The sequence below is a fragment of the Ambystoma mexicanum genome, chromosome 4p (genome assembly GCF_040938575.1).
Source record: "Ambystoma mexicanum isolate Mex_15411 chromosome 4p, UKY_AmexF1_1, whole genome shotgun sequence".
In the NCBI taxonomy this organism is placed as follows: Eukaryota; Metazoa; Chordata; class Amphibia; order Caudata; family Ambystomatidae; genus Ambystoma; species Ambystoma mexicanum.
The window spans coordinates 604,672,466-604,690,716 of record NC_090927.1 but is presented as its reverse complement, the minus strand read 5'-3'; the positions used below and the strand labels follow the sequence as shown (position 1 = coordinate 604,690,716).

The following is an 18,251-nucleotide window of genomic DNA, read 5'->3' as shown; positions in this document are numbered from 1 at the left end:
GCCTCTTCTGTGCCAACACCGTTTTTGGCAGAGGCATTGAGTGTCCAGACTAGGTTTTCCCTCTCGACGTCAGTTTCGAGGCATTATGGTATTAAAGTCAATTAGCGCTTCCTGTGCTTTCACCAAATACTCTTATATTTTCTTTGGATGACTATTTCAGAAGTGGCTGAGAAGTCGGGGATGATTTTCTAGAGATCATCGGGGGTGGTAAGGAGGTGTTGTGTCAAGCCCTCCAGGGGAGCCTCCATGCAGCAGACAATGTCAGGCGTTTGATGGGGACATCGACTGTGCTTTGACGAGCGTCATACCTTCAGGGATCAGTATACTCACTGAATGTCCAATCAAAGCTTCTTGATATGGCTTTCAACTGTGAGCATGTTTTGGGCCGTAAAGCGAATGAGTTCCATGCGAGGTTCAAGGACACCAAGCTGGCAGCAAAGTTGCTGGGTTTGGTGATGCAACAAAAAACCAAGCAGCCTTTCTCCTTCAGCTCTAGGGTAAGGGGGCTTCAGGTACTACACTCATCTTGTAAAGAGGACGCAGCTGCAACAGGCCAGTCAAGGGCAGAGCAAATGTTCAGGCTCCGGCAGGGGTAGAGATGCATCCAAAGGTCAATCCTCTACGTCCTTGGCAATGACAGCACTGACAATAGTGAAACCACTTGGAGTTCTCCCCTCATGCTTCTCTGGTTGGAGGAAAAGTCTGAGTTCTGGGTTCACCAATTGGTGGATCTTTGCTACTGCCTGCTCTTTCTTGGAAAGCCTCTGACAGATCCCACTGCTTCCTTGACAACCAGAATCAGTTCTTCAAGAGGAACTGAGGGCCCTGCTTATGAAGCGTGCAGTGGAGGAAATACCAGCAGGAGCGACATTTATGGACTGGTAGTCTTGCTACTTTCTAGTTCACAAGAAAGTGGGAAGACTCCATCCCATCCTGGACCTCAGTGGCTTGAAGAAGTTCCTGAGGAAGGGTAGGTTCAGGATGTGATGTTGAGAGAGATTCTCCACGCTCAATAATCCAGGACTGGTTGATGTCGCTTTACCTTCAGAGTGACTATTTTCGTGTGCTGATCCATCAGAAGCGCAGGCAATTCTTGAGGTTCATCATTGGGGCCACTCATTGTCAGTGAAGGTTCTCCCTATTGGCCTGACCTCCATGGCCATGATGCTCACCAAACTGGTGGCCACAGTGGCAGTGCATCTCAGGAGGTCTGGCATCTTCCTTGTACTTGTGTGACTGGCTGTTCAGAGGTTGCTCTCCAGAGCAGGTTTTGAGGCACCTCAAGGACACTTGCTCACTGCTATGCAGTTTGGGCTTCTCCCTAAATTTACAGAAGTCTCACATGACCCCTACACAGAGGCGCCAGTTTATCAGAGTGGTCCTGGGCACCCAGGAGGGAAAGGCATCCACGCCCCCCCAGCCCCAAGGAGAGAGTCACCAGCATCGGGCAGATTGTCACACTATTCCAGAACTCTAGCAGTCTGCTGGCCTCAGCTTTTCTCTGCCTTATAGGCCTGATGTTGCCTGCAATGTTCTGGTGCCAGGAGGCCAGGATGCAATCCCTTCGCAGAATCCAATCGTCACAATATTTGGGAGAGATGATGGACGTCCTCCAGATTTCAAAGGCAGTTGCCGAGAACCTGTCTTGGTGGGTTAGCGAAGTCAGCGTGATGGCTGGAGAGGCATTTGGGGCCCGTGGCTGGAGGTCCAAGAGGTCATCTATGCTTCCCTGAAGGGCTCAAGTGCTCTCTGCAGGTTAGTGGCCATTCGCCGTAGGGTGAGAGTTGCTTGCACATTTATCTGCTGGAGCTGCAAGCAGTTAGGCTAGCCCTGACGGCTTTTTTGCAGTCCCTCCAGGATAAGCATGTCCTGGTCCTGACAGACAATACCATGCACTACCTCAACAAACAAGGGAGGGTGTGGTCATTGCCATTGTGCAGGAAGGCCATGTGGCTGTGGTTCTGGCTACTGGAGAACAAGATCTCCATCTCTGCAGCCCATCTAGCAGGGGTGGAGAATGGGGATGCTCTGAGCAGGCAGAGTACGGTCTTTCACAAGTGAGAGATTTACCCGGAGGTCATTGCAGCAAGCTTCTCCCTGTTTGCTACAAAGGAAAACACAAATTGTGGACAGTTCTCTGTGAGTAAGTTTCCCCCAAGGTGGGCATTATGAGATGCGTTCTTCGTGGAGTAGTTGTTTGACCGTCACTATATATGTCTCCCCCGATACCAGTCTTACTTTGGGTTCTCCGGAGGTTGAGGAGAATAAAGGTGTGCCTGATCTTAATCGTGCCATATTGGACAAGGAGGATGTGGCATGGCACCTCGATCTTCTGGAGTTAGCCATTTGCCCGCCTCGCTGGTTCCTCAGACCTAGACCTATTGTCACAGTTGGAGGGTTGAGTTCTTCACATTAATTAAAGTTTTCTCACCCTACATTCAGGGCTCTTAAGGGGTTGAGGTATGGAGATTGGGACATGAATGAGGTTTTAGAGTTGTTGCTGGCTGCTTGAAGGCCTTCCATCAGGTCTATTTTTGCATGCAGACTGAAATGGTTTGAGATGTGGTGTAAGACAGAGGGGCAAGACCCATTGTCGTGCCCAAAGTGCATGGCCATGGAGTTTTTGTTATCCTTTTCTAGATTTGGATTCCAAGTAATCACAATTAATGGCTATTTAGCCGCTTTATCTTCATTTAAGAGAACACTTTTTTCCCTATATCGATTATAGCTCAGATTTTGAAGGCCCTTGTGAATAAGTTCCCTCTTGCACCATTTGTTTTCCCAGTTTGAGGTCTGAATCTGGTTCTGTCCTTTTTAATTGTGACTCCCGTTAAGCCATTTCTCCCTATACCTATTAGATTACTCATTGATGAAAACAGTCTTTTTGGTGGCCATCACATCTGCTAGATGTGTTAGCGAGCTGCAAGCCCTTTCGCGCATGCCATTTCTCAAGTTCTTCAAAGAGGTTTCTTTGAAGGTCTGCCCCAATTTCTTGCCAAAGGTGGTGTTGGAATTCCATATCTCGTAGAGTGTGGAGTTACCGATTTTCTTTCCACCTCCTCACGCATCTAAGGAAGAAGAGAGGCATCATAGGCTCGACCCACGAGAGCTCTGAGATTTGAACCTAGCAAGGACAGCATGATGAAGGGTGATACATTTGGGGTCCGTGCTTTCAGTAAAGATGATCAACTATTTATTGACTTCTCCCTGTTCATGTTGTGACGGGCAGTGACAATGCAGACAATCTTGTGCTGGATTGTTTTATGCATTGCAGAATGTTATGAAAGAGCAGTAAAGGAAGTGCTGCTGGGGGTGAGGCCCCACTCCATTCGGGGGATGGATGCATCTTCTGCCTATCAGAGGGGCGTACCAGTAATGCCGCAACCTGCACCTCATTCGTACTTTTACTAGACATTACATCTTTGACCTGGCCCGGGGCCGGGATGCCTGTTTTGGCAGGGCGGGGTTAGATTTCATCCCTCCACTTGGTACAGGTACTGCTTTGGGAGCCTCTCAGGGTGAGGAATCTGTAGGAGAATGCAATCCATTGAAGGATAAACTTACTGGTAATGTTCTTTCTATGGATTCTTCCCCCACAGATTCCTCATCACCCTCCCTACCTGCCCCTCGTTGGAAGCTATTGTTGCGCTTGCTGATGTATCTTTTGTTCTATTCTTTTATGTGCGTGTGATGACGGAAGAGTTAGCATTCCAACACCATTTTAGTTGGTTCAAAAAAGTGAATTCCACTTTTATGATCATGTTGGGAGCATCTTAGTTATTTGGCTGACCCTTCCTCACAAAAAAGGAGGAAAAGATACATCCAGGGCTCTTCCTTTCTGTGTACGAGTTATTTCCCTTGAATGCTGAGCACAGGGGGGAAAGGTGGGGCACTGATAAGGGGCCATAGTGCATGCCTTAACTACGATCGCTGACATCACACCTGGAGCCGAGTAGTGGCGCGGTTAAGGAGATTATGTCAACCCGCACTATGATCCCTGTCAAAAATTTCGGAGCAGCTGATGCTGAGGGGTTAATCTATCAAGATGAGGAATCTGGGAGAAGAATCCATAAAATGAACGTTAACAGTAAGTCATTTTTCCTTTTAAAGATTGTCATGTGCCCATGTTTCACCATCATGTTCAATGATTGGTAGTTTGTTCCAAACATTTGGTAATATAATAAGGAACATTAGGATTTAGGTATAAAGACACTATGGTATTGTAGCCCATATGCCCACTCATATTACTAACACCCACACTATAGTGTCTCTGCTTGGACTACTGTTCTGTCGACATGGTTAGGTAGAAATGAAAGAAATTGAGGGTATGCATTTTGTCAGACTACTGCTTGAGTGCTCATTTGATGGTAATAGGACAGAGCCAAATAACTATGAGTAACTAGATATGCCATAATTGGACATCGTGTCTGTGTGTTAATCAAATATATTGGAGTGTGTTAGAATGTATATCGTGTTGTTTGGTGGATGGCATTGATCGAGAGCCTCTTTAAATATCTGCAGGTTTTCAGTGCTGAGCAGCAGTGTTTACAGATTACACAGAAACTGCAAGAGCATCTGACAGTGGTCCAGGATATGAAATGTCACTTAGATAATCAACAGTCCATCAACAACAACTTGGAAACATTAAAACTACAGCTTGAACAATTGGAGGTGAGATTTATCTACTTCTGTGTTGGGAAATATGCCTGTGTGCTCGAATGCGGTCATTAGAACCGTAATTTTAAAGTACAAATCCCAATTGATAACTCAAATTATTTGGGAATCTCTGGTTCGTTTGAATTTGACAAAATTCTATATTGCAAAAGAGCATAGGGTGTAAATCCTTTGTTAGTAATCCTGAAGCATGAAGTCCTATTTCGGTACATTTATGAAAAAGAAGTGCAGATGGCAATCCTGCTTCGATTGTCTAGTCAAATTTTATTTACCTGATTGTTGATAATGTAGTACGATAATGCTGCATTTATTTCTCAAGAATACCCCCACTCATAATTTTGAGAAATATGGGATTTATACAATAGTCTTAAATCAAAGAAAATGTATTGCATTGGCCAGACACAAATTCTTTGTCTAGCATCTCAAATCAGAATCTAGAGTTACACTAAGTTAGCTTTCATAAATACAATGTTTTTATAAAGCAGAAAATCTGTTAGTTTATTCCTTATACAATTCCACACTGTTCCACCAATCTGCAGCAAATTGTCCATAGTTACCTGTTGGGACCCTCTGGACATTACCGGCTACATGACATTTGGACACCCCATCCCTTTCCCCGGGTTTCAGCCCCTTCACAATTGAGATGGTTTCCTCAAATAGGAAAAACATCAATGGGGTCGCAGAAGGACCGGACAAAGTTCATTTTAAGCATCTGGGTACTTTTATCTAGTTGAAATATAAACCACAATGCACAATATCCAAAATTCATGATATGCAATATCAGTACTGTAAAGAAAAACAGTCAACTGACAGGTGTTTCACGATGAGGTCAGCAATAAAGACCCAAAGCATGCTTTCTTCAAGCTCATAATCTCTTATACGTTACAATGCATTAAATTTAATTTGAACCAAAAATATATACATTCTCTTCAATATCAAAAGCAAGTGTAGAACCGAAAAAATGTATCATCAGAATCAGAAAACCATTTTTTGTAATACCTGTAATCTCTTAATTCTTAACTCGATTGCTCTCCTGTGTGTTTACTAACTGTTATATATTTGTCCATTCTCAAGATTAATTTTACTTTCCCAATATAAAATGAGAGGATGTATGGAAGAAGGTGATAATTTTAACAATACATTTGGTATTCATTTCTCAACCAACAGTAAGAACAACATTTCTTCTTTGGGTTTAGATATTTCTGGGATTAATAACGTGATTGTTACTAGAACATATAGGAACCCTAATGAAATGAATTCAGTCTTACATGCAGGCAGTTGTCATCTAAATCTAGTGAAGAATAACATTCCAAAGGGATTAAATGTTCAGGGTTAAGCGAAACTCCAATAGAGATCTGGAATGTAATAAAGAAAGTTTAACTATACTGAAACTGTATGGAGAGTGGATATAAAACACTTATTGATACAGCAATAAATCAAGTGGCCATATGAAATTAGAAAGAACTATTGATAAGTAAGTAGCAGTGGAATACACCTTTTCCACATGATGTCCTTTCATCACATGCTACTCAGTAGTATTAAGTAATCATTTAGCAAGTAAACCAAAGCTAATATGTAAGAAAGTACAAATATTAGAGAGTTAATTTCTTTAACTCATAAGACACGTACATCGCTAACAAACGAAGAAAGCAGGTTTGCATAGATGTGGCTCATGTTCAGCTTGTCCCTCCGCTTTAAACCAAATTCAGTCTCTTATCCATTGTCCTCTGTTTGAATGTAACATCAAATGAACATATTAATTGTAAAAGTACCTGTGAAGTATACTGCATCATATGTGTTATATGTGTTAGTGACGAGATTCACTTTGGGAGTACAATTTGACAACAAAGGACTTGCATCTTAGAACATAGGAGAAATATCACAATGCAGACACTAGACTTCCATTGGCATCACATTGGATCAGCAATCATATTGAAGAGAAAATTAAGAACATAAGATTCATTGGAATGAAGAAAATTGGAAATATTTAAAGGGGAGGAGACAAAAGAAGGATATTATGACATCGGATGGACGAACTTACTTTTGAGGTGACTTCTATTAAGAATGGATTAAAACAAAGATACAAGGCTGCATGCATTTTGTAGAGAACAAAGAGAATATGAGGTTAATAAATAGTGTGCCTATTCTCTTGACCTATTTGTACCAATTGTTTTTGTTACAGTAGTCTAAATGCATTGTTAACACATATGTTGGGGGCTATTGGAATTATACTATACATCATTGGTAGGCAAGTCATTAATCAATACAAAATTCAAACATTACAAATCCATTGATCATTTTGTATTATCTACCCCATATCAATAAACTTATGTATATATCGCTGGTTATCAGCTTACAATGGATAACATGTTAATAATGAACATGATATATTCACTTGTTATAATGGACCAGGATTGTTCTAACAACTGTGTGCTCTAGCACCTTGAAGCGTAGATGGAATTACCAATAAAGATCTTAGACCAAATAAACGGGCAGACTCAAAGAATATGGCAAAGTACTACTTTATTCTTAATTTAATAAAGCAGGGTACACCGGCAGACATTGGTTTGATGCTTCCTCACACACACAAACTTGATTACACATAGGTCTTATACCCCAATATGCATCATGTATGACATCCTACGTGCCAAACTGTAAAACCTATTGGCCGGAGGGATTGGTTAAGGGAACATATCTACTTATTTAATGAATACGCATTAATATATCATTGGCTGTGTTTTATCTGTAAAACACACATCGAACTACCTCTAAAATACATATCATACTGATTATAGTGGACAAAATGGCAGCCGATTGGTCTATGCAACATTGTATAGCAGGTTGCTCCATAGATCCACTGATTTGTTGAGATTCCCACCCAAACGTAGACCTTCGGCTCGGCTAGCAGCACATAAGGAAACCGAAACCCAGGTGCCCTGAGTACCATCAGACTACTCCCCGCTTTCCTAATTAGTCCATCTCTCATCAGCTTGACCATAAGTCAAAGTTTTTCATCTGTAGTTGACCTTGCTCTTCCTGTTGCTCTCTTTTCTGGGACATTCAAGGCAGTATGAGCACATCACTTATCTTCAATCATGGCTTAATGAATAGCCCTTGTTTTCGACTTCTGCGCCACGTGCGAGACCACAAATGTGTCTATTTCGACCTCCTAGGTACTGCTATTTGGTTCAATTACACTGGGTGTTACTACTCCCTTGGCCTCTAAAGACTTGCTCACTCCATTGTGTAGGAGCCGTATTCACTGTTAATTGGCCAATACTTGGCTCTTGCACATGCTTTCATCTTCTTTAATCTAAGAGAAATATGTCTCACGCTCAGGGCATGTTTCTCTTATTGCTTCAGGTACATCATCATTCTTAGATATTTTCATATTGTTTCAGTATGTCCTCATACATCTTCTTCATGGCATCACTCTGCCCTCGTCAGATGTCACTCAGCGCTCCATGATGTCCAATGGTGCGTGCAGACATCCTTCCACTCTCTGTGTGAGGGTACATTCGGTATGGTTGTCTGAGTGCATATCCTCTCTCATACACTCGATTCGGTGTAGGGACAACACAGGGGGTCCCACATGCAGCTCTTCTCCTGCTGTTCCAGTATGATGGCGGTGAGGGGCCGGAAGTTAGGATATATGCGTCCAACTGGTCCTCTACAAATGTAAAGTAGCAAAATACACGCCTAATTAATGAATGACTGAATTAATGAATCTTTATAACCTAAACAGGTGTCTCTTTTTGATCAGATGCTGGGCATAGTATAGATCCAGCATGCTTCACCACAGTATTTAGATGGCACTGTATTTTGACATACAAACAAAAATAGAATGCAAGTCTTGTCCAGGTCTACTATCTATACTAATAAAACAAAATTATTCTATGAAACGCACCTTTCCCAACCTTCTGTATCAATATTTGGATACCTGGTATACATTTTGCATTGATCTGTTGCGTTCTACAAACCATGGTAGGTGCAATGTTTCTAGAATTCACTAGGCAGGCATGAAGCGCGTCTTAGTGTTTCCATTTCTGATAGCCCTGACATTATTTATTTCGTTTTTTATCGAAATCCATTTCTAACCTGTTCAATATTCATTGCCCTTTACCTTCTTTGGTGATAACACAACAGATTATTTGTCCTTTTAACGATACAAAGAAATTAATTTACTGTAAAAAATATAAATACCAAACTCCATTAAAGTTGTGGTGAGCTAACAAAAATGTATTTAAAAAGCCATTCTGGTTGAAACGTGAGAGTAGAATCGGCTATTTCATCTACCAAGCACACATCTCGCAGCACCTCCCTCCCAGGAGCCATTTCTGGAAGCTCGCCTCTCGTTCCCAACCGCTGAGCAATGCGATGTGGGTATGCATATTAAATTAGCTGGCAAACTCACATTTTTGAGCGAGAAGTGTCTTTGTCTCGGAAGGCAACACTATGTTGTACATAGTTGTGTCAACACAGTGTAGGCAGATTTCAAGGACGCAGCCAACCACATACATGTCATCATCACTAGGAATTCATCAGTGTGATACAATTGGACATCCTTGGGTTGGGAGCATTGGGACATGTTTACCTAACACCACAAAGTTATGGTGTATTTAAAATATGCGCAAAGAACCCTTTTCTACCTGAACTGGGATAGTAGAATATTCCTTTTCAGCTCACAAGTGCACATCATCTCACCTACCAGTAGCCATCCCTGGAAGCGCACCTCCAGTTCCGAACCACTGAGCAATAACAAAACAGGTGTATGTGTACAGCGCACGTTCACCCCAGAGGGTCATCTTGGCAATATTGACAGATAACAGTATGTATATTGTTACCACACTTAATTGTACTCTTTTTATCGACCTCGGAAGGTTGAATGACTGAGTGGACCTGCCGGGATTCGAACCTGTGACCATGAGGTTCACACACAGGCTCCTGTAGTGGATGAATTAGCCCACTGAGCTGCAGACCTGGCCACGCAGACCAATGCATAGCTTATGACATTCCACTGCCCTATAATACAAATACACTTTCCTCATATGGAGCAAAAATGTAGGTGTTTCAACTAATTTGCCTAACCGCAATGCATTGCTCAGTGGTTCAAAAATGCAGTGATGGTTCCTGGGGAGAGGGACACGTGTGATCCGCTAGCTGAAATTATCTATTTTACTCTAGACTAGTAACACACTGTTGTGAAGGTTCCAACCCTTTTTAGGTTGTAGCTCGATGGCGTTGCCTGAGTGACACCTACTGGCGGAAAAAATATTGCAATGAATCGTGGTGGATGGCAAATGTGCATAAATACACATTCACCTCAGTGACATTATTATTTCTTTCCATTTGTATGTTTCTGCCCTCATTGTCTGAAATGTAGACGTTTAGCATGTGTATTAGCTGTTGTCGGTTTCCTCTGCTGCCATTATTGGAGTGAGTCCCATATACTGAAAGCTTAACAGAGCAGTGTTTGTGCTGCTCTACTTTTTTTGTTCGAACTATTTGCCCATTTTGAGATACTTATTTTAATGATTGCTATTGTTTTGCAAACGTGTTACTTTCTGGCCGTCATTAAGTTGTGGCATGACATTCAATGGGTCATTTCTGGTTGCACTTTACAAGTGACAGTTAAAATAAATTGGCTATGCAATGCTAGTTGAACATGTATTTCACTTCTCATAATCGGCGGCATGTTCCCTTTTATTTGATCAAAATAAATAAGTTGATAAGACCAATCAAAGCTAAACCTGACTCTGGATGAAGAAAATGTGTGAAATATAGTGACAGGACAATTTGTAATTTTAGAACATGTCTATATGAAGTTAGTTACACTTTATGTGCGATGTTCACTGATTTCAGGGTGCACACCAGTCCACAATGTTTCTGCTAACAGAAAACATGCAATATTTTGTTGTTTCAATACACACACTAAAAATACACTTCATATGCAGGGACTTAAAGTACTTGCACTTCCCAAGGTTCCCTGCTGCCCACTCCTATCTTACAAATGCTGGCACACCTCTCTGAAAGAAAGCCTTTCCTGGTAGCAGCACAAATAATTTGGCAAACATATCATTTGGGGCCAAATAGTGCAATGGAAAACAAACGATAATGTGTTTCAAATAGGCACAGAGAAAAAGCTACATCCGCACACACATAGTGGCACAAACGAACGGACAAGGAAGGGTGAAAAGGCGAACGCTGGCAAGTGGGGCAGTGAATGTGGTGAGGGAGTGCAGATTTATCGGTCCAAAAGCCAGAGTCAAAGTGGAAAGAGAACAGACATACTATGGAGCCAGACTAATCCTGACTGAACTCTGTGAAAAGTGCCGCGCAAATGTTTGCAGATTTCTACCTCAAATGTTCTTTCCTCAGAAAATTGAATGAAGGTGTCGCACGGCACTGTGTGGAAAAAAACGGATTTATTGAACAAGTGTGTCTTTTGCACAGACAGCTCTTTCTCAAGGTGTCAGGTGTGCAAACACATTCCACTAAAATGCTGAATACTAGCCGCTCAATGCCGACAAACCTCTTTTTACCCAACGTTTCGAACCCTCCGAGGGACTGCAGGTTCCTACAATGCATTGTGCCTTAAAAACATACAAAAAGCCTCCCCATTTTTCCTTGACTTCCCCAGCTCCTATTTCAATCCTTCTGCTGTGTCTGCCATGGAATAGCAGTGGAGCAGGTGGAGCAACTACATTCCCTGCTTCACATCTATTCCCACTAAACAAGCTGTATATTAAGTTGTGCCGTAGAACAATCCAGGACTCTGGTAGGATTCAATTTTTGTTATTAAGTCTTCGTACAGCAGACCAAGCCTTCCACGCTCTCCTGTTGCCAACTCCTTCTGCTTCTCATTCTTCAAAACCAAACATTCTGTCGCCAACTCATTCCATGCAATAAAATGGATTGATGATTCTGCTGGTTGCATTATTTTTTTATTTTTTATTTATTTATTTGAATTTATAAAGTGCCTAACGGCCCTGAGGCATCGTGGCTTTGTTACAGAAGGCTTTCCTTAACATACATGGGCCCTCATTAGGACCCTGGCGCTAAGGGGTTTGCGCCAGCGTTAGCTGCGCCGACCCCTTACCGCCAACTACGAGTTCCCATAGCGCCATGGTCATTTTTCCGCCCGCTTTTTGCGGGCGTAAAAATCCATGGCGCTATGGGACCTCGGTGTTAATTACGCCACCGTAGTGTACGGTGGCGTAATTAACACCTTCCCCACTCCCATTGAGCCCTATGGGGCCGAAATGGGAATGGGGAAGGGTAAATGGGTCAATGGGGACTTACCGCCCCGCCGACCTCGGAATGGGGCGGTAAGTCCGCCATCCGCCATGGCGTAAAGGGACTTTGCGCCATGGCGGAAAAGTCCGCCGATGGCGGAAAAAATCCGCCAGGGTCGTAATGAGGGCCATGGTACAGTAAGAGAAACAATAAGGCAGTATTCATGTAGTAACACATAAGTACATATAGTACATAGATAAGTGTAAGGATAGGACAGATTCCAGAGTTACATGGGAAGCTGTAAATTCTTACGTACATGGGAGGCAGGGCTGGTTAAAGAGCTTGGTTTTGAGCACTCTGCGGAACGCTGTGAATGAGGTTTCCTTCCGCAGTGATAGTGGTAGTGCGTTCCAATTCTTTGGTGCCAAGAAACAAAAGCTTGCTCCTCCGGCTTTGGTTCTTTTAAAGGTCAGGATTGAGAGCTGGTGGGAGGGCTGGGCCCGCTTGGGTGTGTTTGACGTGGCATAGTGGATTCATTCTGATAGGTAGGGAGGAGCATAGAGACAGAGAGGCACATGTGTGTGATGGACAAGGCCTTAAAGAATATCCGCTCTTTGACTGGGAGCCAGTGGGCGTCCCTTCTCGCTTGGGAAATGTGTTCCCTTTTTGGAATACTTAGTGCAGCTCTAAGCTCGTTATTTTGTGCGATTTGCAGTTTGCTAAGGTATTTGGATGATGTGCCTAGAAGCAGGGTGTTGCAGTAGTCTAAAATGGCTCCAATTGTAATTCTGGCTATGTTTAGTCAGTTATTGGATGAGAGGTATGGTTTGACCGCATTTATGATCTTGGCTGTAAGTGCAGCAGAGGATGAAATGGTATTGACTTGCCGCATCATGGAGAGGGTGGAGTCAAGGAAGACTCCAAATGTTTTGACTGCTGACGAAGCAGTGATTACAGTGTTCTCAATGCTGAAGGAGCTGTATTTACTGTCGAGCTTGTTGAGGATTTATTTGGGGCCTACCAAGAGTAACTATGTTTTGTCACCATTGAGGCACAAACCATTGCTGCCATCCACGCCTGGATAAGGGCATATGCTTCGTTGAGTGTGACTGCGTCCTGTTCATAGGAACCTGAGAGGGGGAGGAGAACTTGAGTGTCATCGGCATAGTTGGTGTAGGCAATGCTGTGATTGTCTAGGTTATTGAAGAGTGGTAGGGTAAATATGTTGTACAGAGTGGGCGAGGTACAGGAATCCTGGGGGACTCCGGAGTGGATGGGAGTAGGGGTAGCACAGGCCTGGTCAGAGAACACTCTCATACGTCTTCCTTCAAGCAAAGAGGTGATCCATGATGTGGCTTCCTGGGAGAAATGGGCTGCCTCCCGGGGGTGCCTGCAAAGGGACTTGTGATCTACTAGATCAAAAGCTGCAGACAAGAGCTGGAGCAGTGCTGGCTTACCTTTGTCCATAGTGTCCCTGTCATGATTCCTGCCCCTCATGTCCCCCGCCCTCCAAGATGTCAGGCTGGAGCCAGGCCACAATCACCTACCTGGCCCTCAAGGGCCTCTCCATCCCTCCAAAGACCCACTTGGAGTCAGACTTGGCGCTTGTGGCACCAGACTCACTCACACCCATAGGATAACATTGGGGATTGGACTTGTAGTGCATTGATGGGGACAAGATGGATGCCCCCACATATTTCGGTTCTCAGAACTGCATGTGCAGTCTAGTCTTTTGGGTGTGGTTCAGCCCAGAGACACCTGGGATACCCAGAGGCTATTTAAGCCACGCCCAGTCTGAGAAACATGCTTTGTGTTTTCTGCACCTGCAGCGTGATACTCACTGTGTTCGGATCGGTCTCCAGTAGGCCTGCATCTTTCTTCTGCGCTCAGCTCCTGCAAGAACAAGAACACTGTTAGGAACAGCCTTAGCTTGCGGCGCTTCTGCCCATCATTCATCGCTTCTTCTGTTCTGCGGGCATCTTCGGCGATGTCATTCCCATCCCGGCACGCCGCTTCCTAAGGAAAAGGGAAAAGAACAGAAAAAAGGCATTAGTAAGCATTCAGCAAATCTTCGCTTATTTTTAAAGACTGTACGAGCTTCAAACGCTTACCTGAATCCCAGCCGCTCTAGGGGAACTCTGTCTCCGGAACTTCTCATCCATCTGCAAGAGGGAAAAGACACTCCAGGTTAGCGTGCAAACATCTAGAGGCGCCGCATACTGCGCTTACTCACCGCATTTCTTCTTCATAACCGGCATCCACGCTGAAAACGTTGCAGCACCTAAAAGACACAGAAAAAGAACTCAGTTCAATACAAATACGAAAGGGTCGCATCGCGCATCGCGCTCTCACTCACCTTCAGCGCTACTCATCTCAGCAGCACATCGCCATCCACGGACGCCGGCCATCATCTAAGGAAGGAAAGAAACGAAGTTAGAGAACTGTTCAAAAGACTCATTATACTTACCTGTCGGACTCTTGCCAGTGAAGTAACTAGGCAGCAATGAGCCCACATCAATCAACGCGCCCCTGCGCTGAAAGCAGGACGGAAAGCACACTTTCCAAGAAAACAAGGTGAGCTGTGGATCAAAGGGAAGAGTTGGACCCCGGGGAGGAACAGGTTCAAGCACACAGAGACAATAGGGAGTTAAACTCTACCAATCCTGTGTTTCAGGCCCAGTCTCCAGTCGAGTAGACTCCAGGGAAGGGTTCGAGGTCGTAAGAGGTCAGAACAGGCTGAGTGACGTCCCCGTGGATACCAGGTGAGCGTTACAGTCCCCTAATTGGGTTTTAAGGTAGAGTAGGGCAGTTTCAGTATTGTGGCGAGGACGGAAACCTGATTGCCTCTTCCCTATTATGTTATTGCTTTCCAGAAAGTGTTGGATCTGCAAATAGCCAGCTTTATCAAGTATCTTAAGCAAGAAGGGAACGGTAGTTATTGGTCTGTAGTTATTCGGCGAATCAGGATCAAGGGAGTTTATTTTTGTAACAGGCGTACCCACGACTCTTTGAGGGCTGGAGGGATGATACCCAATGAGAATGAAGCATTGATAAAGGCTGTGAGGAATGGGGCTAGTGAATCTGCGCAGTCTTTAATAAGGGCAGCAGGGCAAATATCACCCTTGCATGAGGACGGCTTGATATTTTTCATGATGTCTAGGACTTCCGTCTCCATTACTTCTCTGAAGGAGAAAGGCGTTGTGTCTTAGTTGTGATGATTATCTACTGAAGTAGAGGGGACACTGGTCTTGGGCAATGCCTGATAATGGGAGTGAATTATTTCCTGGAGGGTGTTTATTTTATTTAGCATGCTAGTTTGTATATTGCTGCACCAGGTTTTATCTTTCTGTGTACATTCTGTTGATATTTGGGTGATATTTGTAGGGGGTGGCCCAACCCAGCCGGTATTGGCCCGGCGCCCAAGTTAAGGGCCGGAATGAAAGGGAGTCCCTTAACGCGGTGGCGGGTCATTACTAGCCGCAGGCATTCCTCCCCTGAGGGTTATATCACACTCGCACCGGTGTAGATCCTACGCGGCTGGTTTGGGTGAGTATAACTAATAAAACATAGAAACATAGAAATCGCACCTTTGTGTGCAGCGCCACGCTCCCTTTTTGGAGTCTGTTTTCTGTGTTGATCGCCATGACGTCGTCAACACGGACACAGACTCCAAATAGGGAGCGCAGTGCTGCACACAAAGGTAAGGTTTCTTTTTTATTAGTAATACTCACCCTTAGCACCCGCATAGGATCTTCACGGGTGCCCATGGGTGCAAGGAAGTGGGAAGGGAAGCAGGAGAGTAGTGGGGAAAGCAAGAGGGCGCTAGCTAGCAGCACCCATGCTGCTCATACTGCTGGCTTGTACGAGACAATGCAGCCCATGTTCTGAGCATCCTGACTGGCTGGGGCCCTCTTCCAGGGTGATAATGAACCATAAAGAACTTGGCAACTTCATTATATAACACAATGGTCCTCCTCCAGACCTCCTGGCTCCCCTACTCAACCAGGATCATCCAATCCCAATCAAGATGAACTAGCAAATTAATGCACCTACATTCACTTTGGCTAACATTGTCAGTGCATCACTAACCAACTGAATATTCTTAATCTCCTTCTAATAGTTGATGCTCCCAAATTTCTGGAAAAAAAGGTCTCAGCATCATCATCCTGGAAACTACCACTAGCCACCCTTCCTTCTAAACACAGTATGGAATCCAGCCTGCTTACTATGTGGGATGGCATCTTCACCAATGGGAAGGCTCTGGCAGTTTGACCTCTCTTCAGAGTGTAAGACATTGACTCACAACACAATGTTTCAAAGTCAGCAATCTATTGTCAGAAGACACACCGGGGCACCCAGGCAAGCACATACAGTAGGAAGGTACACAAGAAGGACGAACAGTCAAGTTAAATCAGAACAGCGGAACAGGAAGAAAGGGCAGACCTCAATGGTGAACGAAAAGGGATGGGAACCATGTACTGGACACAGAACGAACAATGAGGACTCCAACTAGGGATGTAAACAGGTTGGACTAGAGACTACCCACAGAAATAAAGGAAGCTCAATGCATCTGTGCAAGTTACTCTTACAGCACCACACCCTGCAAGCCCTTGGTCCAGGTGGAACATACAGTGGAGGCCTTCTGTGGGAACAGAATGCAACACACTAGACACTACAGGTAAAACGAGACTCTAGAAGGAGCAGAGATTTCCTCCTAGGGTATAGGAACCAATCTCTGTACAGAGGAATACACAAAGGCACTGGTGCGGACACCATAACAAACTTATCAGACACTAAGATCCCCAAAAGGGGAACACGAGTTCAGAACAGGGAAACAGGAACTAGGAATGCAGAAAACTGTAGAACAGAACTGGTACAAGGTAACCAAGGCAAGGTACTGATACAAGTTAACAGAGCAGGATACTAGTACAAGGTAACAGAGCCACATGCTGGTATAATGTAACACAGCAGGATACCGGTACAAGGTAACTGAGCAGGATACTGGTAGTAGGTGACAGAGCAGGATTCTGGTACAAGGAAACAGAGCATGATGCTGGTATAAGGTAACACAGCAGGATACCGCTAGAAGGTAACTGAGCAGGATACTGGTAGAACGTAACAGAGCAGGATGCTGGTATAAGGTAACAGAGCAGGATACTGGTACAAGGTAAATGAGCAGGATGCTGCAGGAAATCAGGACAAGATTTGGGTTAATTGCTGCAGGGCCACAACATAAAGGGAAGAAGAAAACACACTGGCAGCAGACAGAGGGTGCAAAGCAAGGCTTTAAGAATTGGAGCAAAGTGGCAGAGGGGCATGGTACATTCATAGGCAAAGCACAAGGCAGATTCCAAATGGGTTGCAGCTGCATGAGGTTCAGAATGCAATGCAAGATCAAGGGAGTTTGAGGGCGTGGCAGTTTATAAACAGTTCTAGCAGGGTGGAAAGCCAGGCTGGCTCTGCATGATTGCGCTACACACAAGCCTTCACAGGTGTGGTTAATGGAAATCTCTGGCATGGACATTGGGAGTTGATCTAGTGCTGACAAACACCAGGAATGTTTGTGCAGAAACAAATGCATAATAATTGCTGCAGCATTTTGAATGCTTCAGTCCATTGAAATGAGCCTGTCGCCTTCCAATGCAATTCAGATTCCAAAATGGTTTCTGGATTTGGCAACCAGGTTTTACAGACATCTTGCAGGTGCATTATGGGAATGATAGTCCATGTTTTCAGGAATACAGATTTGTGAAAGGAAATATTGAATAACAATTCAGAGTCTTCTCTGGTAATGGTTGAGAATAGCCAATGGGTCTGGATACAGCACCACCCAGAGGCAAAGATGCAGAGATGTTACATTTATCTGTGGTGCCTCAGACACATCTGGTGCTCCGACCCATCACTGCACTATTGCAAGCCCTTCAGTGAGCCAAGCATTGCCAAGGTGGTCTTCCCACCTGCCCACTTCTGTTACACGTTTTCATTCTCCGCCTGGGACCTCATTATAGAAATGTTGCACTTGTTCAAGTGCAGTTTTGTACAATATTAGGACTATGACAAACAATGTCCAAGTGCAAATTCACATTTTTTCAATGCATTTTGTGATTAAGGCAATGTTCGCCCATGCGCTGAAACATTGCCCTTTAGCAGTAGGTCAAATATGGCCATGGTGCAAAAATGAATGGAAAAACTACACATTTGCACTTTGGTCATGTTTGCCCTAATGATAATACTCTGCAAAATTGTACTACCAGTGGTGCAAATCTTATCTTCTCTAATAACAGCCAGGCGGACCTCCTCATACTCCCCGGCTCTCCTTTCACTCTTATGTAGACAATATG

General features: G+C 44.1%; 1 protein-coding gene across 19 annotated transcripts in view; it reads left to right on the top strand.

Annotated features, from left to right (window-relative positions):
• The window catches only part of DST (dystonin), a 2,190,048-nt gene that overhangs the window by 1,419,162 nt on the left and 752,635 nt on the right, over positions 1 to 18,251 (top strand). For 15 of the 19 annotated variants that reach the window (XM_069606170.1, XM_069606155.1, XM_069606164.1 and 12 more), the window contains one exon: positions 4,522 to 4,671. The exons of the other annotated variants lie outside the window; for them this stretch is intronic. In XM_069606170.1, coding sequence (XP_069462271.1) covers positions 4,522 to 4,671 — 150 coding nt within the window. The remainder of the gene's footprint in view (positions 1 to 4,521; positions 4,672 to 18,251) is intronic. 19 annotated transcript variants of the gene reach the window in all.